The sequence below is a fragment of the Felis catus genome, chromosome A2 (assembly GCF_018350175.1).
Source record: "Felis catus isolate Fca126 chromosome A2, F.catus_Fca126_mat1.0, whole genome shotgun sequence".
Classification (NCBI taxonomy): Eukaryota; Metazoa; Chordata; class Mammalia; order Carnivora; family Felidae; genus Felis; species Felis catus.
In genome coordinates this window covers 5,498,032-5,517,199 of record NC_058369.1, presented here as the reverse complement: position 1 = coordinate 5,517,199, position 19,168 = coordinate 5,498,032, and the positions used below count along the sequence as shown (strand labels likewise).

The 19,168-nt window shown below is 54.4% G+C and overlaps 1 protein-coding gene and 1 long non-coding RNA gene across 10 annotated transcripts in view; one reads left to right on the top strand and one right to left on the bottom strand.

The window, feature by feature from the left end:
• Positions 1–1,518: 1,518 nt before the first annotated feature.
• The window catches only part of LOC102902512, a 63,990-nt gene continuing 46,340 nt past the window's right edge, over positions 1,519–19,168 (top strand). For 5 of the 9 annotated variants that reach the window (XR_006589747.1, XR_006589739.1, XR_006589744.1 and 2 more), the window contains exons 1-3: positions 1,519–2,278; positions 9,559–9,754; positions 14,199–14,355. This is a non-coding gene — a long non-coding RNA (uncharacterized LOC102902512). The remainder of the gene's footprint in view (positions 2,279–9,558; positions 9,755–14,198; positions 14,356–19,168) is intronic. The other 4 variants (XR_006589749.1, XR_006589746.1, XR_006589748.1 and 1 more) reach the window with 4 other exon arrangements.
• MYO1F (myosin IF) overlaps positions 3,153–19,168 on the bottom strand; it is a 33,075-nt gene continuing 17,059 nt past the window's right edge. Inside the window, exons 14-28 of the mRNA XM_045044913.1 lie at positions 18,658–18,825; positions 17,886–17,971; positions 14,901–14,982; positions 13,452–13,558; positions 12,833–12,931; positions 12,597–12,741; positions 7,724–7,838; positions 7,461–7,630; positions 6,604–6,749; positions 6,076–6,222; positions 5,815–5,963; positions 5,261–5,344; positions 4,517–4,712; positions 4,261–4,430; positions 3,153–3,603 (exon numbers count right to left, since the gene is read on the bottom strand). Of these exons, the coding sequence (XP_044900848.1) occupies positions 3,527–3,603; positions 4,261–4,430; positions 4,517–4,712; positions 5,261–5,344; positions 5,815–5,963; positions 6,076–6,222; positions 6,604–6,749; positions 7,461–7,630; positions 7,724–7,838; positions 12,597–12,741; positions 12,833–12,931; positions 13,452–13,558; positions 14,901–14,982; positions 17,886–17,971; positions 18,658–18,825 (1,941 nt within the window). The 3' untranslated portion in view covers positions 3,153–3,526. The remainder of the gene's footprint in view (positions 3,604–4,260; positions 4,431–4,516; positions 4,713–5,260; positions 5,345–5,814; positions 5,964–6,075; positions 6,223–6,603; positions 6,750–7,460; positions 7,631–7,723; positions 7,839–12,596; positions 12,742–12,832; positions 12,932–13,451; positions 13,559–14,900; positions 14,983–17,885; positions 17,972–18,657; positions 18,826–19,168) is intronic.

The following is a 19,168-nucleotide window of genomic DNA, read 5'->3' as shown; positions in this document are numbered from 1 at the left end:
CCCCCGAGGGGGCGGAGCCTGGGATCTGGGTCCTCCTGGAGAGCCGTATAGGCGGCGCTCGCTACGGGTTTGCAAGCCCGGGCCTATCAAAGAGTTCCCCTTTAAAAGTCTGTGCCCAGGGATCCTGGCTTAAAATCCTTCGGAACCTCTGTTCTCCTTTGCAAAATAAGTATCTTTATCCCCTCCCTTCCCGTCACCAGCTCTCGAAGGGGGGCACACAGCCGTTCTTCTGTTTGAAGAGGTCGTGATGATTGGGCTGCCTCTTTAGAGGGAAATTGCCAATGATCGTCAAAATTGTTCAGAATATGAATTTATTTCTGAAGTTGAAATGGGCCCCTTGTGATAGCCAAGGGCAAGAAACCTGACCTCAGGACAGGTGTAGTTTAAGGATGGAGAGCCCTGGGTGGAATGAGTCACCTATCCATCCTACATTCCTTGAGCGCCAACTGAGCGCCTACATTCCTTGAGCGCCAATGCTAGGCATTGGGTACCCGAGAACAAACATCCTTGCCCTCAGGGCAAGGGACTGTGCCTCAGGGGCCTGCTCACATTTTAAAATAGGGAGACAGACAATGAATCAACAAATACAAAAAACCATTTTAGATTATATTAAGTGCTACAAAGAAAAAAAAAAAAACACATGGAAGAGAAACCTCTCTGGGAGTTGACTTTTGAGCTGTTATCTGATGGTCAGGAAGGAGTGAACAAATGGAAGGTCAGGGGACTCTGGGAAGTGGATAGTGGGTGCAAATGTCCTGAGGTGGAGAAAGACAAGCTTGTCTTTTTCAAGGATTAGTGAGGAGATCGGCTTACTGCTGAAACAGAGTGGAGGCAGGGTATGGAGGTCAGAAAGTGAACTTGGTGCAGGGAAGGTCACACAGCGCCTCGTGAACCATGGAGAGAGAGCGAGGAGTGTGGTTTCTGTTCTCACTATTGATGAATTTTTAGCAGGGGGAGGTCCACCATTTGATTCCTGGGTGTTTGGAGGGTGGGCAATTGGGGGGATGGTAAAGTGGATCTTTGATCTCAGATCTCTATAATACATTGTGTAATATTCAAGAGGTGTCTCTTGAGTTCTGGGCAAGTATAGACTTTATGTGCAATGTATTTTCATCTGTGTACATAAGATGTACCTATGTGCCTTTATATGCAGAGATACTATTGGAAGGAGACATTAAAAAACTGGGGAGGGGAACAGATTTTCAAGTGAGGGTGAGACAGACTTTTCACACGTGCTGTTTGAATTTAAAAAAAAATGTTTTTTTTTTATTTGTCATTAATACAGTTAAAAACTCATAAAAAAAAAAAAACCAGATAATTTGGGGCACCTGGGTGGCTCAGTTGGTTAAGCATCCAACTTTTGATTTTGGCTCAGGTCATGATCTCATGGTTCGCGAGATCAAGACCCGTGTCGGGCTCTACACTGGGTATGGAGCCTGCTTGGGATTCTCTCTCTCTCTCTCTCTCTCTCTCTCTCTCTCTCTCTCTCTCTCTGCCCTTCCCTTGGTTGCTCTCTCTGTCTCTCTCTCTCCCTCTCTCAAAATAAATAAACTTAACACAAATCCCAAACAGATCATTTGGTGCTGGGTGGAGGTGTCTTTGTGTGTGGAGGGGGGTTGGTGCAATCTGGGGAAGGGTGGGGTGAGGCCTCAGAAGGACAGGCCACCCAAGGAAGGGAGAGGAGGGGCCAGGCTTAAGAAATTCTAGAAGTCAACAGGATGTGGGGCTGTGGAGTGGGCAGGGCCAAGGTGATTCTGAGGTTTGCAGTCTGAAGATGCTGTAACCTAGATGTGAGGCCCAGAATGTGCTACTTCCTGCAAATGGGCTGACTGTCATGGCAATGGGGCCCCAGGGCTGTACCCCAAAATATCAAGGGGGCAGGCAACCTGCATGGTGAGTTCAGGGACAGAGAAGGGAGGCGGAAGCCCCGAGTCCTCTCCAGGAAATGCCCAGCTGATGAGGTTGGTGGCTTATGCAGTTCCTCCCCAGCCTGTCCTAGCATTTAAGTGTCATAGAGAGCTACACAGTGGTGGTTGGGCAGTGGAGGGGCAAATGCCAGAGATAGAGGAAACCAGGGACATTCAAGCGACCGGTTAAATGCTTTTGTATAATTGTTGGCTAATAAAAGAGTTGGTGAGGACCAGTTGCAACCTTGTGATTTTTTTGTTTGTTTGTTTCCAGCCCGCTCAGCTTCCCATGATAGGTACAGAAGAGAGAGGGTTCAGACCTGCAGAAGGTTCTGCCGGACAGTCTTTCACTGATACCTCATCTCCCAGGGGTAGGTGTCCTCTGCCCGGACTTCTGTCACAGTGGAGATCGGTGTATGTGGTGTTTGCCATCAAGATCTGCTCACGCCAACCCTTTTCTTCCATCTCTTGGCTCCTCCAGCAACGCCCGCTCCTTCTCTGCATTCCCTCCCCCTGCCCCTGGCCCTTCTCTGGCCCAGTCCTGACACCAGGAGTCTGGCTCTGTCTCTCCTGGACTGGCTGCTCTTTGAGGGCTGAGCACAGAGTGGGTGTCCATCTGGAAAGTCAGGATCCTTACGCTCAGACCATGGCAGGACCCCCAGCAGTTTCCAGCTGTATCTGCAGAGAGTTCTGAAAGGCTCAGACTCCATCACTGATTTGGAAACATCTGGGGAGACCAGTAGCCAGGCTGATCCCCTAAATTCATAACAGTAAGTGCAGAAAGCCAGGGCCATGGAATATCAGAACCAGTCCTGACCCCAAGTGAGTGAGAGCTAAGAGGGCACAGACATGGGGTGGGGGGCAGGGGCCGGGGGTGGCCCAGGGTGCATTGTGAGGGCTTGTGTGGGACCTGCCTCCCTCCTCAGGGTCCAGGCAGGTCCCAGATGGGTCTGGGGGCTGCAGATTCAAAGCTGACAGGACCCACCAGACCATTTTCTGCGGGAAAGCAGGGATGCACATGGCCAACAGTGGGTGAGCCAGTGAGTGAGCAAACTCCAGCTTTGGGAGAGGCCAGGTGGGGGCATACATGAGTTCAAGGCTTGGCTCCGTGGAATCTTGGGCACATGATGAAACTTCTCCCAGCCTCCATTTTTTTTCACCTGCAATTGGGGTATATTTGGGGCACCTCCCTCATGGGGTTGTGAGATGGTAGTTCTTGTGAACGCTCAGTAAATTAATCCACGCTTTCACCTGGCCAATGTTTATTGCCTCAGTGGTGAGAGAAAGAGGGGGGCGGATCTCACCTGTCAAGGTGTGCCCCCAACTGTGCTTGGCACTTGGCCCACGGGACACAACTCACGTATATGCACAAGGCAGCTGGGAGGTAGATTCTGATGTTAGCCCTGTTTGACCCAGGAGGCAATGCGTGTGACCTGGGGGAGGCCAGGGCCCTGCGGTGACTGCAGGGGTGAACCCCAGCCCCAATGGTGACCCAGAGCCTGGGCCGGGCTGGACGCCACAGGACTGGACCTTCTGGCCAATGCGGCCAAGGAAAACGAGGCCCCTGCCGGCAGGGCCTGGCAGGCAGTCAGGCAGGAGGCAGAATCCGGGGCCGTCTCTCAGATCTTCTCCACGTAGTTTCCTGGGAAGAGGCCCTCCTGGCCATGCAGCCGGCCTTTCCACCAGCCGGAGGAATCTGTGGGTGCGAAGGGAGTGTGAGGCGGCACCCCGCTTGCCCCGGAGACAGCTTTCATGCTGGCTCTGCGCCTGTCTTATTCATTTCCACTGGCGTGGCAGAAGGCAGACGCTGACCACAGATGGAAGGGAGGGAGGGATGGACACATGGTTTTCCTGCCACTGCCTCACACTCTGTCACATTCTAGACCGTTCTCTTGTGCTCTTCCCTCATCGTCTCTTCCTACAGGCGCCTCCCCACACTCCCCATGATGGACCAGTTAATAACCCCATTGGGGCTCCCCATTTACCCGCAGGGGGTGCTGTTGAGTCTCAAGCCCCTCTGGGGGCAGCCCAGGGGACTAAGGTAGGAAGTGGCCTGGGTCATCTGGGCATGACCCATGTTTTACTCACGAGGGGTCTCTTGAGGTAGGTTCTGCTATTAGCCCTGTGCTTGACAGGAGAGAAAAATGAGGCCCAGGGATTGGGTGTGCTGCTGTGAGGCCAGGTCCCCAGAGTGGCTTAGGAGGGAACCTCCAGACCCAAGGCCTTCGGGCGTATGCAGCCACTGGCCCGGAAGAGAATATCTCCAGATGGGTCTGGTTGCTTCTGTTCTCCTCAGGACAATGGGGGGGGGGGGGTTGCAGGAGAGCAGGAATGGGGGGTTTCACACACACACCTTCCATGAGGATCTCGATGACCTCGTTCACGTTGAAGCTCAGCTCGTCCACGTCTTGGCCCACGTACTGGTACAGGGCCCGGCACCGTGGGCCATGCGTCCGAGGCTGGGGCTTGGGTCGGCCCACGCCCGGCACAGGTCGCTGTCCCACACTGCGCTTCCTCTGCATGCTGTGGGCACAGGGAGCGCCCATCAGAGTCCAGACACTCCCCTGCCCCCTGTGCACACCCTGGGGCTGCCCTCTTTCCTCACCTACCCTGCCACACCCTGGTCAGGCACGTTAAGGAATTCTGTGTTGTGCTCCGAGGGGGGCCGTGCCCGGGGGCGTCTGCTGGCCCTCAGGGCTGATGACGGAGGGCCCCGGGGAGGCTGCTGGAAGCCCCCTCCAGCTGGGATCTCTAGGGGCAGGTCCCCTCTTCTGGCCAAGGGGGGCACCCCATTGCGGTCCAGGCCTGCGACAGGAGCAAGAGTGGGGGCATTTATCAGGGTGATGGTAGGAGGATTTGGGGAGGATTTGGCTCCAAGTTCCTCATCTGAGGGAGAAGGCAGCCAGCCACGTGCTCGACTCAGCATGGTAAGTGCTGGCCCAGAGGGAGGCCCTTCAGGGGTTAAGATTTCCTCTATCCTGTTCTGTAGGAGGGCTTTTGTGGGTGGGTCTTGGAGGATGAATAGGAGGTCAAGCTGAGAGAGAATTTGGGAGACCAGAGGAGCAAAGAGCCCTAGCAAAGGCTTGGAGATAAGAACAAATTGGTTAAATTGGCCAAATAAGATGTAGCTTGCATGACAGGAGTCGAAGATGGGAGGAGAGAAGAGGTCGGTGGTTAGCTAGGGTTGGATTCTGAAGGGTTTTGAATATCAAACTAAGCTTAGTCTGTATTTTGTGGAAGATGGGGAGCTATGGAGAGCTCTGGGCAGAGAACAGAGTGGCCCACTCTGCTGACAGCAGGTCTGGCTTAAGTCATGGAGCACACAAAAGACAAGGGAAGACACGTCTTCTCACCTCTGGGAGGCCCAGGGGCTGCCCGGGTGGGGGCCTGGGCTGCCCTTCGAGGTCTTCCCTGGGCCATTCCCTTCCGTGTAGGCTCTGAAAGGGGAACGGACATGGGAATTTGAACGGTGGCCGGACCGCAGCAGGCTCTTGGCCCCGCCCACAAGTCCAGTCTACCCTGTGGCTCCGCCCCGGGCCCCGCCCCCTCAGACTCACTGGCTGTCCCACCAGCACCTACCCTGGAACCCTGGCTCTGCCCAGTAATTGGCTCCTCCCTCCAGGACTCACCTCTCATTGGCCTGGCTCTCTGGTCCCGCCCATAGTGGGGGGGGAAATCGCTTCCGTGGCCCCGCCTCCTCCACATTTCTCTCCCACTCATTGGTTACCTCGCTGACCCAGCCCTCTCCGTGGCTGCGATCTCCCTATTAAATATCTCCAGACTCACCCCTCCACGGCCCTCACCTGCTCTCGACCCGGCCCCACGGCCTTGATTTGTCCCCCTGGCTGGCCCCGCCCCCACAGGTCCCGCCTCTTTGGCTCCGCCCTCCAGTTCTGCGCAGACTCACTGGAGCTTTTGGGCAGCCCGTCACCCACGCCGACCGTGAGGGACCGGCCGCTAGCCTTGAGCACAGCCACGTCGCCGGAGCCACGGGAGAAAGTGACACTGCGGGTGCCACCTCCGCCCCAGCCCTCCTTCTTCACTCGGAACTGTAGTCTGTGGGGAGAGGAGGCAGCTGCGGGGAGGCCCACTCCCCAAGCGCGGTGGGAGAGGGGGCGCCGTGCTCAGCCCAGCCCGGGGACGCGGGCGGGGAGGGGGGGGGGCGTACGTGTCGCTGAAGGTGAGGGGCAGGGCCCTCCGCGCCGCCTCCTCGAAGCGCTTGCTCAGGAGGCTGATGAATTCGGTCTTGAAGACGCTCTCCAGGAAGCTGTCGGCCGCGTCTTCTTGGAGGATGAAAAAGTCGTCCTGCCGCGTGCTGGGGGCGGGGCGGGGTGGGAGGAAAGGCCGGTGAGAGGGGTAGTGATGGTGGCAGGACTGACCTGTGAGATGCGACGGGGAGGGTCGGGTGAAGGCAAGTGAGGGGTGACGCAGGCCGGGGAAAAGGCGGGGGGCGGGGAATGGCAAGGAGCTGGGGAAGGTGGTCAGAGAGAAGCGGCAGGTGAGGGGACAGGTGCTGTTGGCAAACAGGGATCGTGAGTGTGGGGGCAGGGGCAGGTGACAGGTAGGGCCTAGAGGGTCACAGGTATAGGCGTAGGTAGCACGGTGGGAGTGACAGATGGGGTGACCAGTGTGAAGGCACCTGAAGATGACAAGGGGCAGATGAGGGTGAGCGGGGCAGGCGAGGGCCTGGCCTCACCTGAGGGAAACTCCCCGAAGGGCCTGGATCTCCACCTTCTTCTTCAGGATCTCACGCACCTGGCCCTTCTCTGGTCCTTTCTTCACCTTCTCCCGCCCGATCATATACACACACTTGGGCGTCAGGATCAAGTCCCTCTTGATGGGCTGTGAGGATGCAGGACCAGAGCTGGTGGCTGGAGCCCTGGACATGGGCCGCCTGGCTCTAGGGGATCAGCCTCGGGGAGGGGGGTGGTGAAGGACAGGCCAGCTGAGGGCTTCCCTCCATGTGAAGATATAGGAGTGGTTACGTTACATAAGAAATAGGAGGCTAAGTAAGGGTATGTTGGCTAGAGAGAGGTTTCTGGGCCATTGAGCAGGTACAGGATAGGTGAGGGTGTACCTGCTGGACGTGGATGCCCAGGCCAGGTGAGAGTGCACCTGTGCACAGGTGTATCTGGGCCAGATGAAGATATGGCTAACTGACCCATCCATCTAGACTGTCTGAGGGTATACTTAATGGATAGTTGTGTCCGGGATAAGTGAGGGTGGTCCTATGGTCAGGGCTTCTGGGTGAGGTAAGGGTGCAATTGTGGACAGCTGTGTCTGGCCAGGTGCAGCTATATGTGATGGGCAGGTGTGTCTGGGCTGTATGAGGGCATAGTTAATAGACAGGTGCATCTACACTACTTGAGTGTATACCCGTGGACAGGTGTATCTGGGCCGGATGAAGGTGTACCTGTGATGGGACAGGTGTGTCTAGGCAGGGTGGATGTATACCTCAGGACGGGTGTATCTGGGCCGGGTGAGGGTGTACCTCTGGTGGGGATGCCAGCCTGAGGCCAGGGTCCCAGACATGTCCCCCTGCTAGTGCCTCACCTTGAAGCGGCGGTCGTACTTGGTGACCGAGTCAGCGAAGTCCACGCGTTCCCTCTTGCCCAGGAACTGACGCAGCTCCGGCCGCTCCTCTAGCCCCAGGTAGTCCCCGACGAAGTTCCGGTTGATGCTGTTCCGTCTCCGCTCCTTCTTGTTCAGCAGGATGTTGGACGCTGTGGAGATACAGGGTGGGGGGCAGAGGTTGTGGCCTGGCTCCTCCGAGTCGGTCTGTCCCCTCCCTGAGCCTCCCACCTGCAGGCTCTCACCTTCCTCCCGCATCTCTTCGTACTTCCGGACTGCCACATGGCGTCGCCAGGCCTTCTGGATGGTGCGGGCAAAGCCATCGAACTTCCGCTCTCGCATCTCCTCCAGAAGGAAGAGCTGGGCAAAAGAGGGGCGGTGGGTCTTTCCCGATTCCACCCCACCCACTTGCTTTTGCTTATGGGTACCTGCACACGTGCACAGATGCTATGGTCAAAACACTTTTTTCTTTCTCCAAATGACCGGACATAGGGTTCCCTCCCGATATGGGGCACAAGCCCCGGTGCAAAATTGTAACCGTGGGCTGGTCTTGTGGGCTTCAAATCCCAACTCTGCCTCTGACTAGCTGTGCAGGCTCACCAGACATGGCATAACATCACAGTTTCTGACTCTGCTAATTAAGGGGATGGCATGTCGCCCATGTGTGGTGCACCCCAGTTTCACAGATGGTAGGAGTGTGAACCAATGTGCATCTTAGAAGACCACGATACTGTAAATATGAAAACCTGATGTACAGGACTGTGCTGTACCCAGAGACCATCTGGTGGTTCGGTGTACAACCTGCACAGCCATACATGCCAGCCCTGGAAAAGAAGCTTTTTGCAGAAAGCAGACTTCTGACTTTTAAGAGTCTCTGTCCAGAGGGGATTTAGGGTATAAACTATTTTAGTGCGAGTCAGAGTTGAAATGCCGTGAAGGACGTCTATTCACTTAGAATAATAGCAGCGAACTTATCAAGGAGAGGAACTCACTGGATATGAAGTTATAAATCTACAGTAATAAGAACAATGGGGGTGCTGGTCAGAGAACAGGACAACCTATTGCAGTAGGACAGATAGCTCGGGAACATTGTCATTCAAACAGAAATTTAGCAATAAAAGGGACAGCGTTGTCAGTCAGGGAAATACTGAAATGGAAACTATTGAAAATAAAATCAGGCATTCTTGAGAAAAATAATTAGCAAGTCACCCAGAGGGATTTGTCAAATACACTGACATCACATCACCGCTTAAAGCCTGGCTGCCTGCTTTGCTGACCAAGATGGTTGACGGCTGATGAGACCCCAGGGGTCCCTGCCGGGACTAAAATAATTCTGCAGATACTTGGCTCAAATGCACTTTAAAAAACATACCTTGGAGGACTTTTAAAGCTGTGGGTGTTTATAAATGTTCATGGAAGGTGGGGAATCTTCACCAGGAAGAAAAAAAAAAAAAAAAAAAACCCACCACAACCGCAGCTTTACATCCTGCAGGGAATCGAGTGGCGTTTCTGTATCGTTTTGTTTCTCAGGCTGGTATCCTGTGGGTCAGTGGGTCTGTGTACAAAGCGTGTCCAACTACTGTCTGGGGGGCAGTAGGGGCATTTTGCAGTTTGCTGAGGGGATGACAGGTAGGAATAAAGGGAGACCAGCCTTACAGAAGCGGGGGTGGGCCAGTCAGCCAGGAGTCCTCCTTCCCTTAGCTGTTTAGGGCAGATGAGACCAGTGTCCTCCAACCTCGTTATTTCTGCTCAGGGAAGGGGATTTGTGTTCATTGTTGGGAGAGGAATCTTCCTGTCCACAGAGTTTGAAATTCGTCTCCTTCATATGTAGAGGGCAGATCAGGGTGTGCTTAAGGTGGGTGAGACAGAACCCCAGTCTGAGCTTATCCTGGTGTGCTGGATTGAATAGTGTTTCCCCGAAATTCATGTCCACTCAGAACCTGTGAATGTGACCTTACCTGGAAAGAGGGTCTTTGCAGACGTAATCAAGTTAAAATGAAGTCATGCTACAGTGGGGTGGGAGTGGGGGTGGGGATGGGGGTGGGCCCTCCCTCAACCCAGTATGATTTGGTTTCTTTAGAAGAAGAGGGAAATTTGGACCCAGACACAGAGGAGAAGGTCGTGTGATGACAGAGGTAGAGATTGGAGTGATCAAGAATGGCAAGGATGGCCGGCACCCACCAGAAGTTAGAGTCAAGGAAGGCTCTTCCCTGCAGACTTGAGAGGGACCGTGGCCCCGCGGACACATTGATTTTGGATTTCCAGCTTCCAGAAACGTGAGAAAATTAATTTCTGTTGGGTTAAGCCATCCAGTCGGTGGTACTTCACTACAGCAGCCACAGGAAAGGAACACACGCAGCGTGACGGGCAGGGAAGGCCAGCAGGTGTGTGAAACAGCCAAGGATAGTTTGAGTTCATGTGTACAAGGAGCCAAATTCAAATCAGAATCATCCCAATGTGGGCTGGCTGGCAGAGTCCCCACCTCCGTTAGGGTAACTTAATTCTTTGATCAATTGTGATACAGCATAGTTATAAACAGTTACAAAACTGTATCCAGTTTTTTCCTGTGCAAATTTTCAGTCTTGTTTTTCCTTACAACATTTTTCCACCAAACTTTTCCCTGTGTGAATTTCATTGTTTCCGGCCGTGGAAATAATTTTTGTCAGAATTTGATTTTACCTTAGCTAGCCTTAGCCAGTGCTAGCCTTGTTGACTCTGTTTTTGTTTGTTTGTTTGTTTGTTTTTTCCCAGTGTCAATTTTTACATGTTTCTTTCGGAGTCAGATTTTGCAAACTGCCTGTAACCAGCAGGATGGATTCTCTTCCTCTGTCTCTCCCATCCTCTTTTTCTGACCCTCCCTCCCTTTCTTTCTCAACTGCTACAATTTGAATTGTTCCCGATTAGTTCCAGTCATGGGCAATTTTGGTTTGTGATGCTAGTTTCTGTCAGTAAAAAGATCTACTCTGGATGCAATTCCAGACTGTTCTCATTTCTTGGAGCAGAGCACATCCATAGAGAAAGCTCTAGAGATCCGTACAGACAAGTTTGGGGGACAGAGAACCCGACCTCCCGAAACAGACTATTTTCTTCTTCCTTTCCTTTCCTTTCCTTTCCTTTCCTTTCCTTTCCTTTCCTTTCCTTTCCTTTCCTTTCCTTTCCTTTCCTTTCCTTTTCTTTTCTTTTTTCTTTCCTTTTCCTTTTCCTTTTGTTTTCTTTTGTTTTCTTTCTTTTTTTTAAAGTAAGTTTTATGCCCAATGTGGGGCTTGAACACACTTGAACACTGAGATCAAGTGCCGCATGCCAATAATCCAGCTTGGTCCAGGCAGGGGAACATAAGATCTGCGTGGGAGTGTAGTGAGCCAGCACAACACATCCAGAAGGCCGACTCCCGATTTGCCATCCAATCCTCACATAGCAGCAGGTGGCCAGGCAGACCCTAGGGGATTCTTTGCACTGCCTTATTTATTAAAAAAAATTTTTTTTTAAATGTTTGCTTATTTTTGAGAGAGAAACAGAGTGCAGACGGTAGGGCCCGAGAGAGAGGGAGACACAGAATCCGAAGGACGCTCCAGGCTCTGAACTGTCAGCACAGAGCCCGATGCGGGGCTCAAGTTCACGGACTGCGAGATCATGACCTGAGCTGAAGTCGGACACTCGACCTACTGGGCCACCCAGGTTTTTATCTATCTATCTATGTATTTATTTATTTATTTTTAATTTTTTATTTTTTTAAAGATTTTATTTTACTTCATTTTTTTTTTTTTTTATTTATTTGTTTTGAGAGAGAAAACACTTGGAAGGGGGTGAGACAGAGAGAGAGAATCCCCAGCAGGCTCTGCACTGTCAGCGCAGAGCCCAACGCGGGGCTCCATCGCACGAACAGTGAGGTCATGACCTGCACCAGAATCGAGACTCTGATGCTTAACCAGCTGAGCCACCCAGCTGCCCCTTTACACTTATATCTTTAAGTAATCTCTACACCCGACGCGGGGCTCGAACTCACGAACCGCGAGATCATGACCCGAGCCGACGTCAAGATGCCTAACTGAGCCACCTGGGCGCCCTGTCATCGTTGCTTTTTAAAAAACAACTACCCCTGTCCAGCTTTGCTGAGGTATAACTGACGCGTGACATTGTGTAAATTTCAGGCGTACAGGAGTTGACTGGATACATGTATATATTGCAGAATGGTGACCGCTGTAGATCAGCTGGCACCTCCACGCATAACATAGTTACCATTTCTTTTGTGGTGAGAACCCTGAAGATCTACCTGCCAGTATATAATACAGCGCTGTTCACTAGAGTCGCAATGCTATCCGGTAGGTCCCCAAGACAGCTTTGTCGTCGTCACTTTGTTTCTCCCCTGAAGGCAGAGGCCCCGTACGCTAGGTGGTGCTCCCGACCTTTTGAGAAAAGGCTGAGGGCGGCCGATAAGGTGCTGGAGGGGTTATTTCTGCACTGGAGGATACAGAACGAGGGTTTTCTTTGACAGATCGGGGCCTGGGGCAGGTCTTGGGATAAGCCAACCACCACTTTGACACGAGTCTCCAGCCCAGGGACTCCATGTGTCCATGAAGCAATGAAGGAAGAGGACAGAGAAAGCAGGCTAGGAGAAGGTACAGAAAGAAATTAGTTAAGGGGCGCCTGGGTGGCTCAGCCGGTTAAGCGTCCGACTCTTGGTTTCAGGTCAGGTCATGATCTCACGGTTCGTGGGTTCGAGCCCCGCATCGGGCTCTGGGCTGACTGTGCGGAGGCTGCTTGGGATTCTCCCTCTCCCTCTGCCCCTCCCCCCTCGCGCTCTCTCTCTCAAAAGTAGATAAATAAACGTTAAAGAAATAGAACTTAGTTAAAAAGGAAGAAAGCAGAAAGAGAAGAAGGATAGAAAGTTCTTCTCCCTCACAAGGGGCTTGTCACCACAGGTGGCCACGCGTGTCCCTACCTGCCTCCTGGCCACCAGGGGACCGTCCGGCTAATTCCGGTTTTTCTGAGCACCTGCTATGTGCCGCACACTGGGCAGGAGACTTCCCGTTTTGTCTAATCCTCACCCCAGTCCTGCACGGGGGACTTCTCCTCCCCCCGCTTTCCAGACGGAGAAGTCTGTCTGCCTCTCACACTCACCGACTCAGGGTTCTTGACAAAGACCTTGGTGCTCCCCATCTGGTACTGGTCTGGATCCATGTTGACTGCCCGAAGCAGGTGCTGGACCCCCTGACGTTCATCCCCACGCCACTGTGGCCACGTCTCCGGGGTCAGGATGGCGTACCTGGAGGCAGAGGACGTGGGAGGGTTTGGAGTCCACGTCCCCGCTGGTGGATATTCTGCGGGGTGGCAGTTCGGGCCAGGGGGCACCTCACCTCTGCAGGAACTTGGAGAATTGGCGACGGTAGGCAAAGCCAGCCCGGCGTACTCTGATGTTCTCCTTCAGGCCCAGGTACTCCACCTGGTGCTTGACCCTAACGGGGAAGGCACTTTGAGTCCCCTGCGGGGTACTCCTGGTCCTGGGAGTGGGTGGGTGCTGCTGGGCAGGGCTGGAAGGAGCAGACGTGGGGCCCAGTGGGTCTGGCTTCGTGCCGGGGGCAGTGTGTGTGGGGGGGTGACTTCAGTGCCGGTGCCAGGGGTCAGCCTGGGAGTCAGTCCTGTGGGGGTGGGGACCCAGCTTCTGGGGAGCGAGGGGTCTGTGACAGTTCTGTGGTCAGTTCCAGAGTTCATCCTAGGGGTGCGTCCTAGGGTTTGGGGACTGAGGGGACTGTGCTAGTTCCTGGGTCATCCTGCACTCAGTCTGGGGTCATCCCTGCAGTCTGGATGGTCGTGGTCAGTAGTAGGTATAAACCCGGGGCCCTGATGAGGTTTGCACTGGTCCTAGGGGTCAGCCCTGGTTAGTCTTGGGATGCGTCCCATGACCCTGGGCGGGTTCTGGAGGGAGGGGTCCGTCTGGGGGCACAGGAAGTGTGGATGGGTCCAGCTGGTAGTCACCTGCTCTCCTCCCAGTCGCGGGGCTTCTTGGTCTCGTTGGGCTTGATGCAGCGGATGTAGTGGGGTGTACATCTTTTTAGCGTGGCCACCAGGTCATTGGCTTGTTTCTGAGGCGGAGGAGAAGGTGGGGGCGGTGGAGTGATGGGACCCTCGGACCCTCTCTCCTCCCAGCCTGGATACAGACCCAAGAGGCAGAGACGCACTAAGTGGGGGCTGGCTCCCAGTGCACCACGGGGTCAGGTGTCCCTGGTCTGTGCATACCTCCATTAGCACACCCCGTGCAGGGTTGACAACCTCAGACGAGGAGCTCTCACGTTCACAGCACTCAACGCTCAATCTGGGATATCACAAGTGCTCAGCAAACATTTGCGGGTGGCTAGCTGAGCACTCAGAACATGTGCACAGAACATTTCTGCCTGTCCTTCGGGGAGCCGGTCCTCCAGGAGTAGGGAATCACGTGTGTGTGCCTGAGAGGCCAGCCTTGTGCATTTTAGTCCCTTGGAGGAGACTAGAAAGGAAATCGTCCCAGGTGGGGGGACTGGAGGGAGCGGCATGAGAGTCCTCTGCTGTGTGATCGGGGCCAGTGACGGTGCTTCTCTGAGCCTTGGTCCCCCCGTCCCCTGGGTGGGATTAGTCCCATGCACGGAAAGCGTCCCCGCATTTGCTGCCAGTACTAAGTGCCCAAGGCATGGTCATTAAAATGTTTTCAGGATGGGCCACCCAGTTGATCGTAGCACTATTCACTAGGTAAAAGGTGAAAGCAACCGAGTGTCCATCCACGGAGGAGTGGATAGGAAGAATGTGGCCCGTTCGTACACTGGAAGATTCTTCAGCCTTAAAAAGGAAGGCTGTTCTGACCCCAGCTACAACAGGGACGAACCTGGAGGACGTTACGCTGAGTGAGGTAAGCCAGACACAGAAGGACACGTCCTGCCTGATTCCACTCACGGGAGGTCCCTAGAGGAGTCCCGTCCACAGGACAGAAAAGATAGTGGGCGTCGGGGGTGAGGCAGGGGGCGGGGAGTCAGTGCTCCATGGGGACAGAGTCTCAGTTTGGGAAGATGAAAAAGTCCTGGGGACGGATGGTAGGTAGGCATGGTGGCCCAGTGTGAGTGTGCTCGATGTTCCTGAGCTATACGCACTTAGCAGTGGTTAAGATGGTCCATTTTACGTATTTTCCCCCACAATCCAAGTGGCACACAGCCAAAAGGCCAAAACATTTTTAAGATGATGGACGGTTCAGTTTGGATTTAGGGAGTCAGGGGGACATCAAGGAAGCTGGTAGAACCCCCCCTACCCCCAGAGTTGGAAGAAGACCCTGCTGGACAGAGGGTGCCAGCGAGAGGGGCAGAGGCCCCAGGACGCAGGAGAGACAGAGGCTGGGATGAGTGGAGAACTGTCCCCAGCCCTCCCCGGGCCCAGCTCCTCCTCTCCTGCCCCGGGACCCACCTTGATCTTGGAGCCGGCGGTGCTGGGGCGGCCCTTCTTGTCTACATCCAGCTTCTCAGGAAACAGCATGCGGAGGAAGGCCCTGGGCAGGGGGCACAGGGGAATTAGAGGTGCCCTCTCCCAGAGGGGAGGCTACCTAGACGCCCGTGACCTAGAGGATGCGCTGCAAAGCGTAGTTCTCCCTGAGTGTGGGGGGTGTAATGCTGAGAACCAGGGAGTTGCTTTTGTCCTTTCGGTTTGATTTGTTTGCACCTGTTCCTTCTGCCTTGGTGACCACGCTTGGCCTGGGTAGCAACTAAAATAGAACAAAGTTAAATTAAGTACGAACACCTATCAAGGGATGCGGCATCTCCGGCAACAGGGGCAGGTCCCCTTTCAGGAACGATCCTACATGCACAGGCTCACGTGCGTGTGCAAAGAGCCACAGACAGGGGAGCCTGCTGCTGTGACCCTGCCTGTGGTTGCCATGATGGGCACAGTCACATCGCCCCTCAGCAGGGGATTGGTTAGACGCCCTGGCACATTCACAATTCTCTCCCTCATCTCTGGGGGACCTTCCCTGACCATCACAGCCCGGGATGAGTGGACTGCTCGATCGGTACATATTTGGGAAGATGAAAACGCCCTGGAATTAGAGAGTAGGGATGGTTGCCCGACGTTGTGAATGTGCCTTAAGGCCACCGAACTGTTCGGTTCCGAACGGTGAAAAGGTAAATTTTATATTGTGTGTATTTTCTCACGATTAGAAAGTAAAAGAAAGTGAGGGGCGCCGGTTGAGCGTCTGACTCTTGACTTCAGCTCAGGTCATGATCTCAAGGTTCCTGCGTTCGAGCCCCGCATGGGGCTCAGCGCTGACAGTGCAGAGCCTGCTTGGGATTCTCCCTCTCCCTCTCTCTCTGTCCCTCCACTGCTCACTCTCTCTCTCAAAATAAATAAATAAATAAACTAAAAAAAAAAAAAGGAACTAAAAGAAGGTAAAAAAAGAAAAAAAAGAGTGATGCCTACCACAATCTCCAGCCCTTTATCACCTTAGTTTTCCTTTTCAATGCTTGCTCCAGTGGATACAGGAATGACCAGGAGAGCTTGTTAAAACACGGATGGCTGGGCCCCACCTCATCCCTCTTGAGTTTCTCATTCCCACATCTGGGCTGGGGCCCGATAATTTCTAGCGAGTTCCCAGCCGATACTGCTGCTGCTGGCCCAGGAACCCTACTTTGAGAACGACTGCTCTGTCCTTTCCAATATGGCGGCCCCTGGTCACCTGTGGTTCTCGAGGCCCTTGAGACCCGGCCTGTCTAAATCATGATGCGCTGCGAGTGTTAAATCCATAAAAGATTTCACAGAGTACCACAACATGGGGAAAGAGGGTGTAGTTCATCCATTCATAATTAATTCATACTCATTCATGGATAATTTTTATATGGATTATATGTTGAAATGATATTTGGGGTATGTTGGGCTTAAGAAAATATATATATATTTTTTAATTTTTTTTTCAACGTTTATTTATTTTTGGGACAGAGAGAGACAGAGCATGAACGGGGGAGGGGCAGAGAGAGAGGGAGACACAGAATCGGAAGCAGGCTCCAGGCTCTGAGCCGTCAGCCCAGAGCCCGACGCAGGGCTCGAACTCACGGACCGCGAGATCGTGACCTGGCTGAAGTCAGACGCTTAGCTGACTGCGCCACCCAGGCGCCCCAAGAAAATATTTTTTAATGTCACCTGTTCACCTTTTTTACTTTCCGTATTTATTTGATTTTTACTTTAATTTATTTATTTTAAGTTTATTTATTTTGAGAGAGAGAGAGAGAGAGAGAGAGCCAGGGAGGAGTAGAGACAGAATCCCAAGCAGGCTCCGGGCTCTGAGCCATCAGCACAGAGCCCGACATGGGGCTCGAACTCACGAACCTCGAGATCATGACCTGAGCCGAAATCAAGAGTCAGACGCTTCACCGACTGAGCCACCCAGGCGCCCCACCCTTCTACTTTTTCAGTGTGCACTAGGGAATTTAAAATTGCACACATACTGGGAATAAGGTTTGGGTGCAGTTTGGCACGAGAGATCTTTCTGGTGTGATGCAGATGTTCCCAGACGGGTAGGGGTCGTGGTTGTACAATCCTACGCGCTGGCTAAAAATCCCTTCTCGAGGCGAGCGCATTTAATGGCATGCAAGTTGTACCTGGACACAGCTGTCTGAAAGTCATGATGCCTGTAGCTCGGATTCTACGTGGATGTGGGGTACGAGGGACAGTGCCGGTCTAGATCATTGGATCTCAAGTTCAAATGTGCACGTGGCTCTCGAGGAGGCATCAGGGGCGTCACGTTGAAACACAGATTCTGACTTAGTGGGTGTGGGGTGGGGTCTGAGGTGCCGCATTTGTAGGCAGCTCCAAGGCTGTTCAGGAGCCATAATTTCAGCCTTTTACGGACCACTGCCTTACGACTCTCATGCGACACTATATTCTATTTGCCCTTTTTTTCCCCTAGTTCAACACCTGTCTCCTCGCGTGGCTCTCCACTCAGTGAGAGCAGCCGTGTTCTCCGACCTGTCCGGTCCTCCATCCCCACGGGTTCAAATCGTGCCTGGCACACAGCAGAGCGTGGACAAATTTTTGAGGTTAAAAAGGCAAAAAATGGACGCCGGCATGCAGCTTCGGTCAGGGAGATGGGAGCCATGGGTCCATATGTGTTAACACGGAAAAATGCAGGGCGTGCTGTGTTCTCACGGTGTAACCGGGGAAACCGTCCACACCCCACATGGATTGGGTTGGCGCAGGGGAGCACTGGATGGGCCAGAAGGAGCTCTGAGGGCTTTCCTCACTTCTTCCTGTGGGCCTCGGGGGGCTAACCAGTCACTAGAAACACCGTCCCTGTGGACAGCCACACTCACAAAGTCTGCGGCGTGATGGGAGCTCTGGGGAAGACAGAGTGGTCCCCAGCCTCCCCACAGTCCCTAGGAGGATGTGTCCCCGGAGGTCACTCACTGCTCACTGGTCTGCATCAGCTCTATGAGGTCAGAGAACAGGACGTCCCGGTTCCTCTCGCAGAAGCCGTTAACATCGTAGGAGACCTGGAGGGAGACAGGGTTGGGGGGAATGCGGGGCTGAGACCCGAGGGGTGCTGCTTACAGCCCAGGCGGTCAAGGGTCCTGTGGGGGCCTGCTCTGGGCTGACAGGATCGGGGGGTACCTATAGTTCACAATAAGGGGCAGGGGGCTCCAGCCTGGGCAGGGGGTCCCTGGGTGGTGTCCGCTGACCACCGAAGGTCAGTGGGAGAGTCTGTAGCCCTGTCAATTGCGGGGTGGAAGACCGTGGCCAGGGTCAGAGGCCAGCGGATTTCTAGAGTCTTGGGTAAGGGTCCGGAGGGGGCTCCAGCCCATTTTGGAGGGTAGCGGCTTGCTGCGTAGGCCTTAGAGTTTGAGTTGGAAGACCGTGTCCAGGGGTTAGTGGGGTTTGCAGCTCAGATTGGGGGGAGGGTCTGGTGCACAACGTGGGGTCAATGGGAGGGAGTTTCCGCCCTGTTAGTGGGAGCTGCGCTGGGAGTAAGGAGAGCTGTGACCTTGGTAGGGGGGCCAGTGGGTTTCTGCAGGTCTGGCTGAAGGAACACGGTGGGGGACCCAGGCCAGTTCCTGGGGGTGCGTGGGAGGGGTGGAGAAGGGGGTCGCTGGGGTTCTGCAGCTCTGACCGGGATTCCCTGCAGGCTCCTTTCACCAGGGGGCTGGGAGGCTGCGCCGGCCGGGGGCGGGGCACCGCGCACCTTGCCCGCGTAGTGGTGGATGACGAAGCCCGAGCTCCAGCTGTTGAAGTGCTCGTGGGTGCCCACTGCCGCCTGCAGCTTCTGGAGCAGGGTCTGGTCGGCGCCGCCGCCCGTGGCGTGCATGGTGGCGCACACGTCGTCCAGGACGCTCATGATGCCCGGGGGGCTCTGCGGGTGGGGGAGGCGGGCGGGTGGCTCAGCCTGGCGGGGCCCTCAGCCTGGCGGGGCCCTGCCCCCATCCGGCTCCCCTGATCGCGGAGGGAGTGGAGGAGGCGGGGCTTCCACATACAAGAGCAAAAGTGGGGGGTGGGGAGTGGCTGTGGAGGCTAGCTGGGGGGGCAGGACGGGGTGAGGAACCCCACCGGGGATCCTCGCCCCTTCCCCCAGACTGGGATGACCTGGTGGGGGACCTGTCAGCCTGACCCCTTCCTCTGTCTCTGAGCAGGTTGCCATGGGGAAGGTGTTTTGTTTTTAAAGTTTATTTTGAGAGAGAGAGAGAAGGGAAGGGACA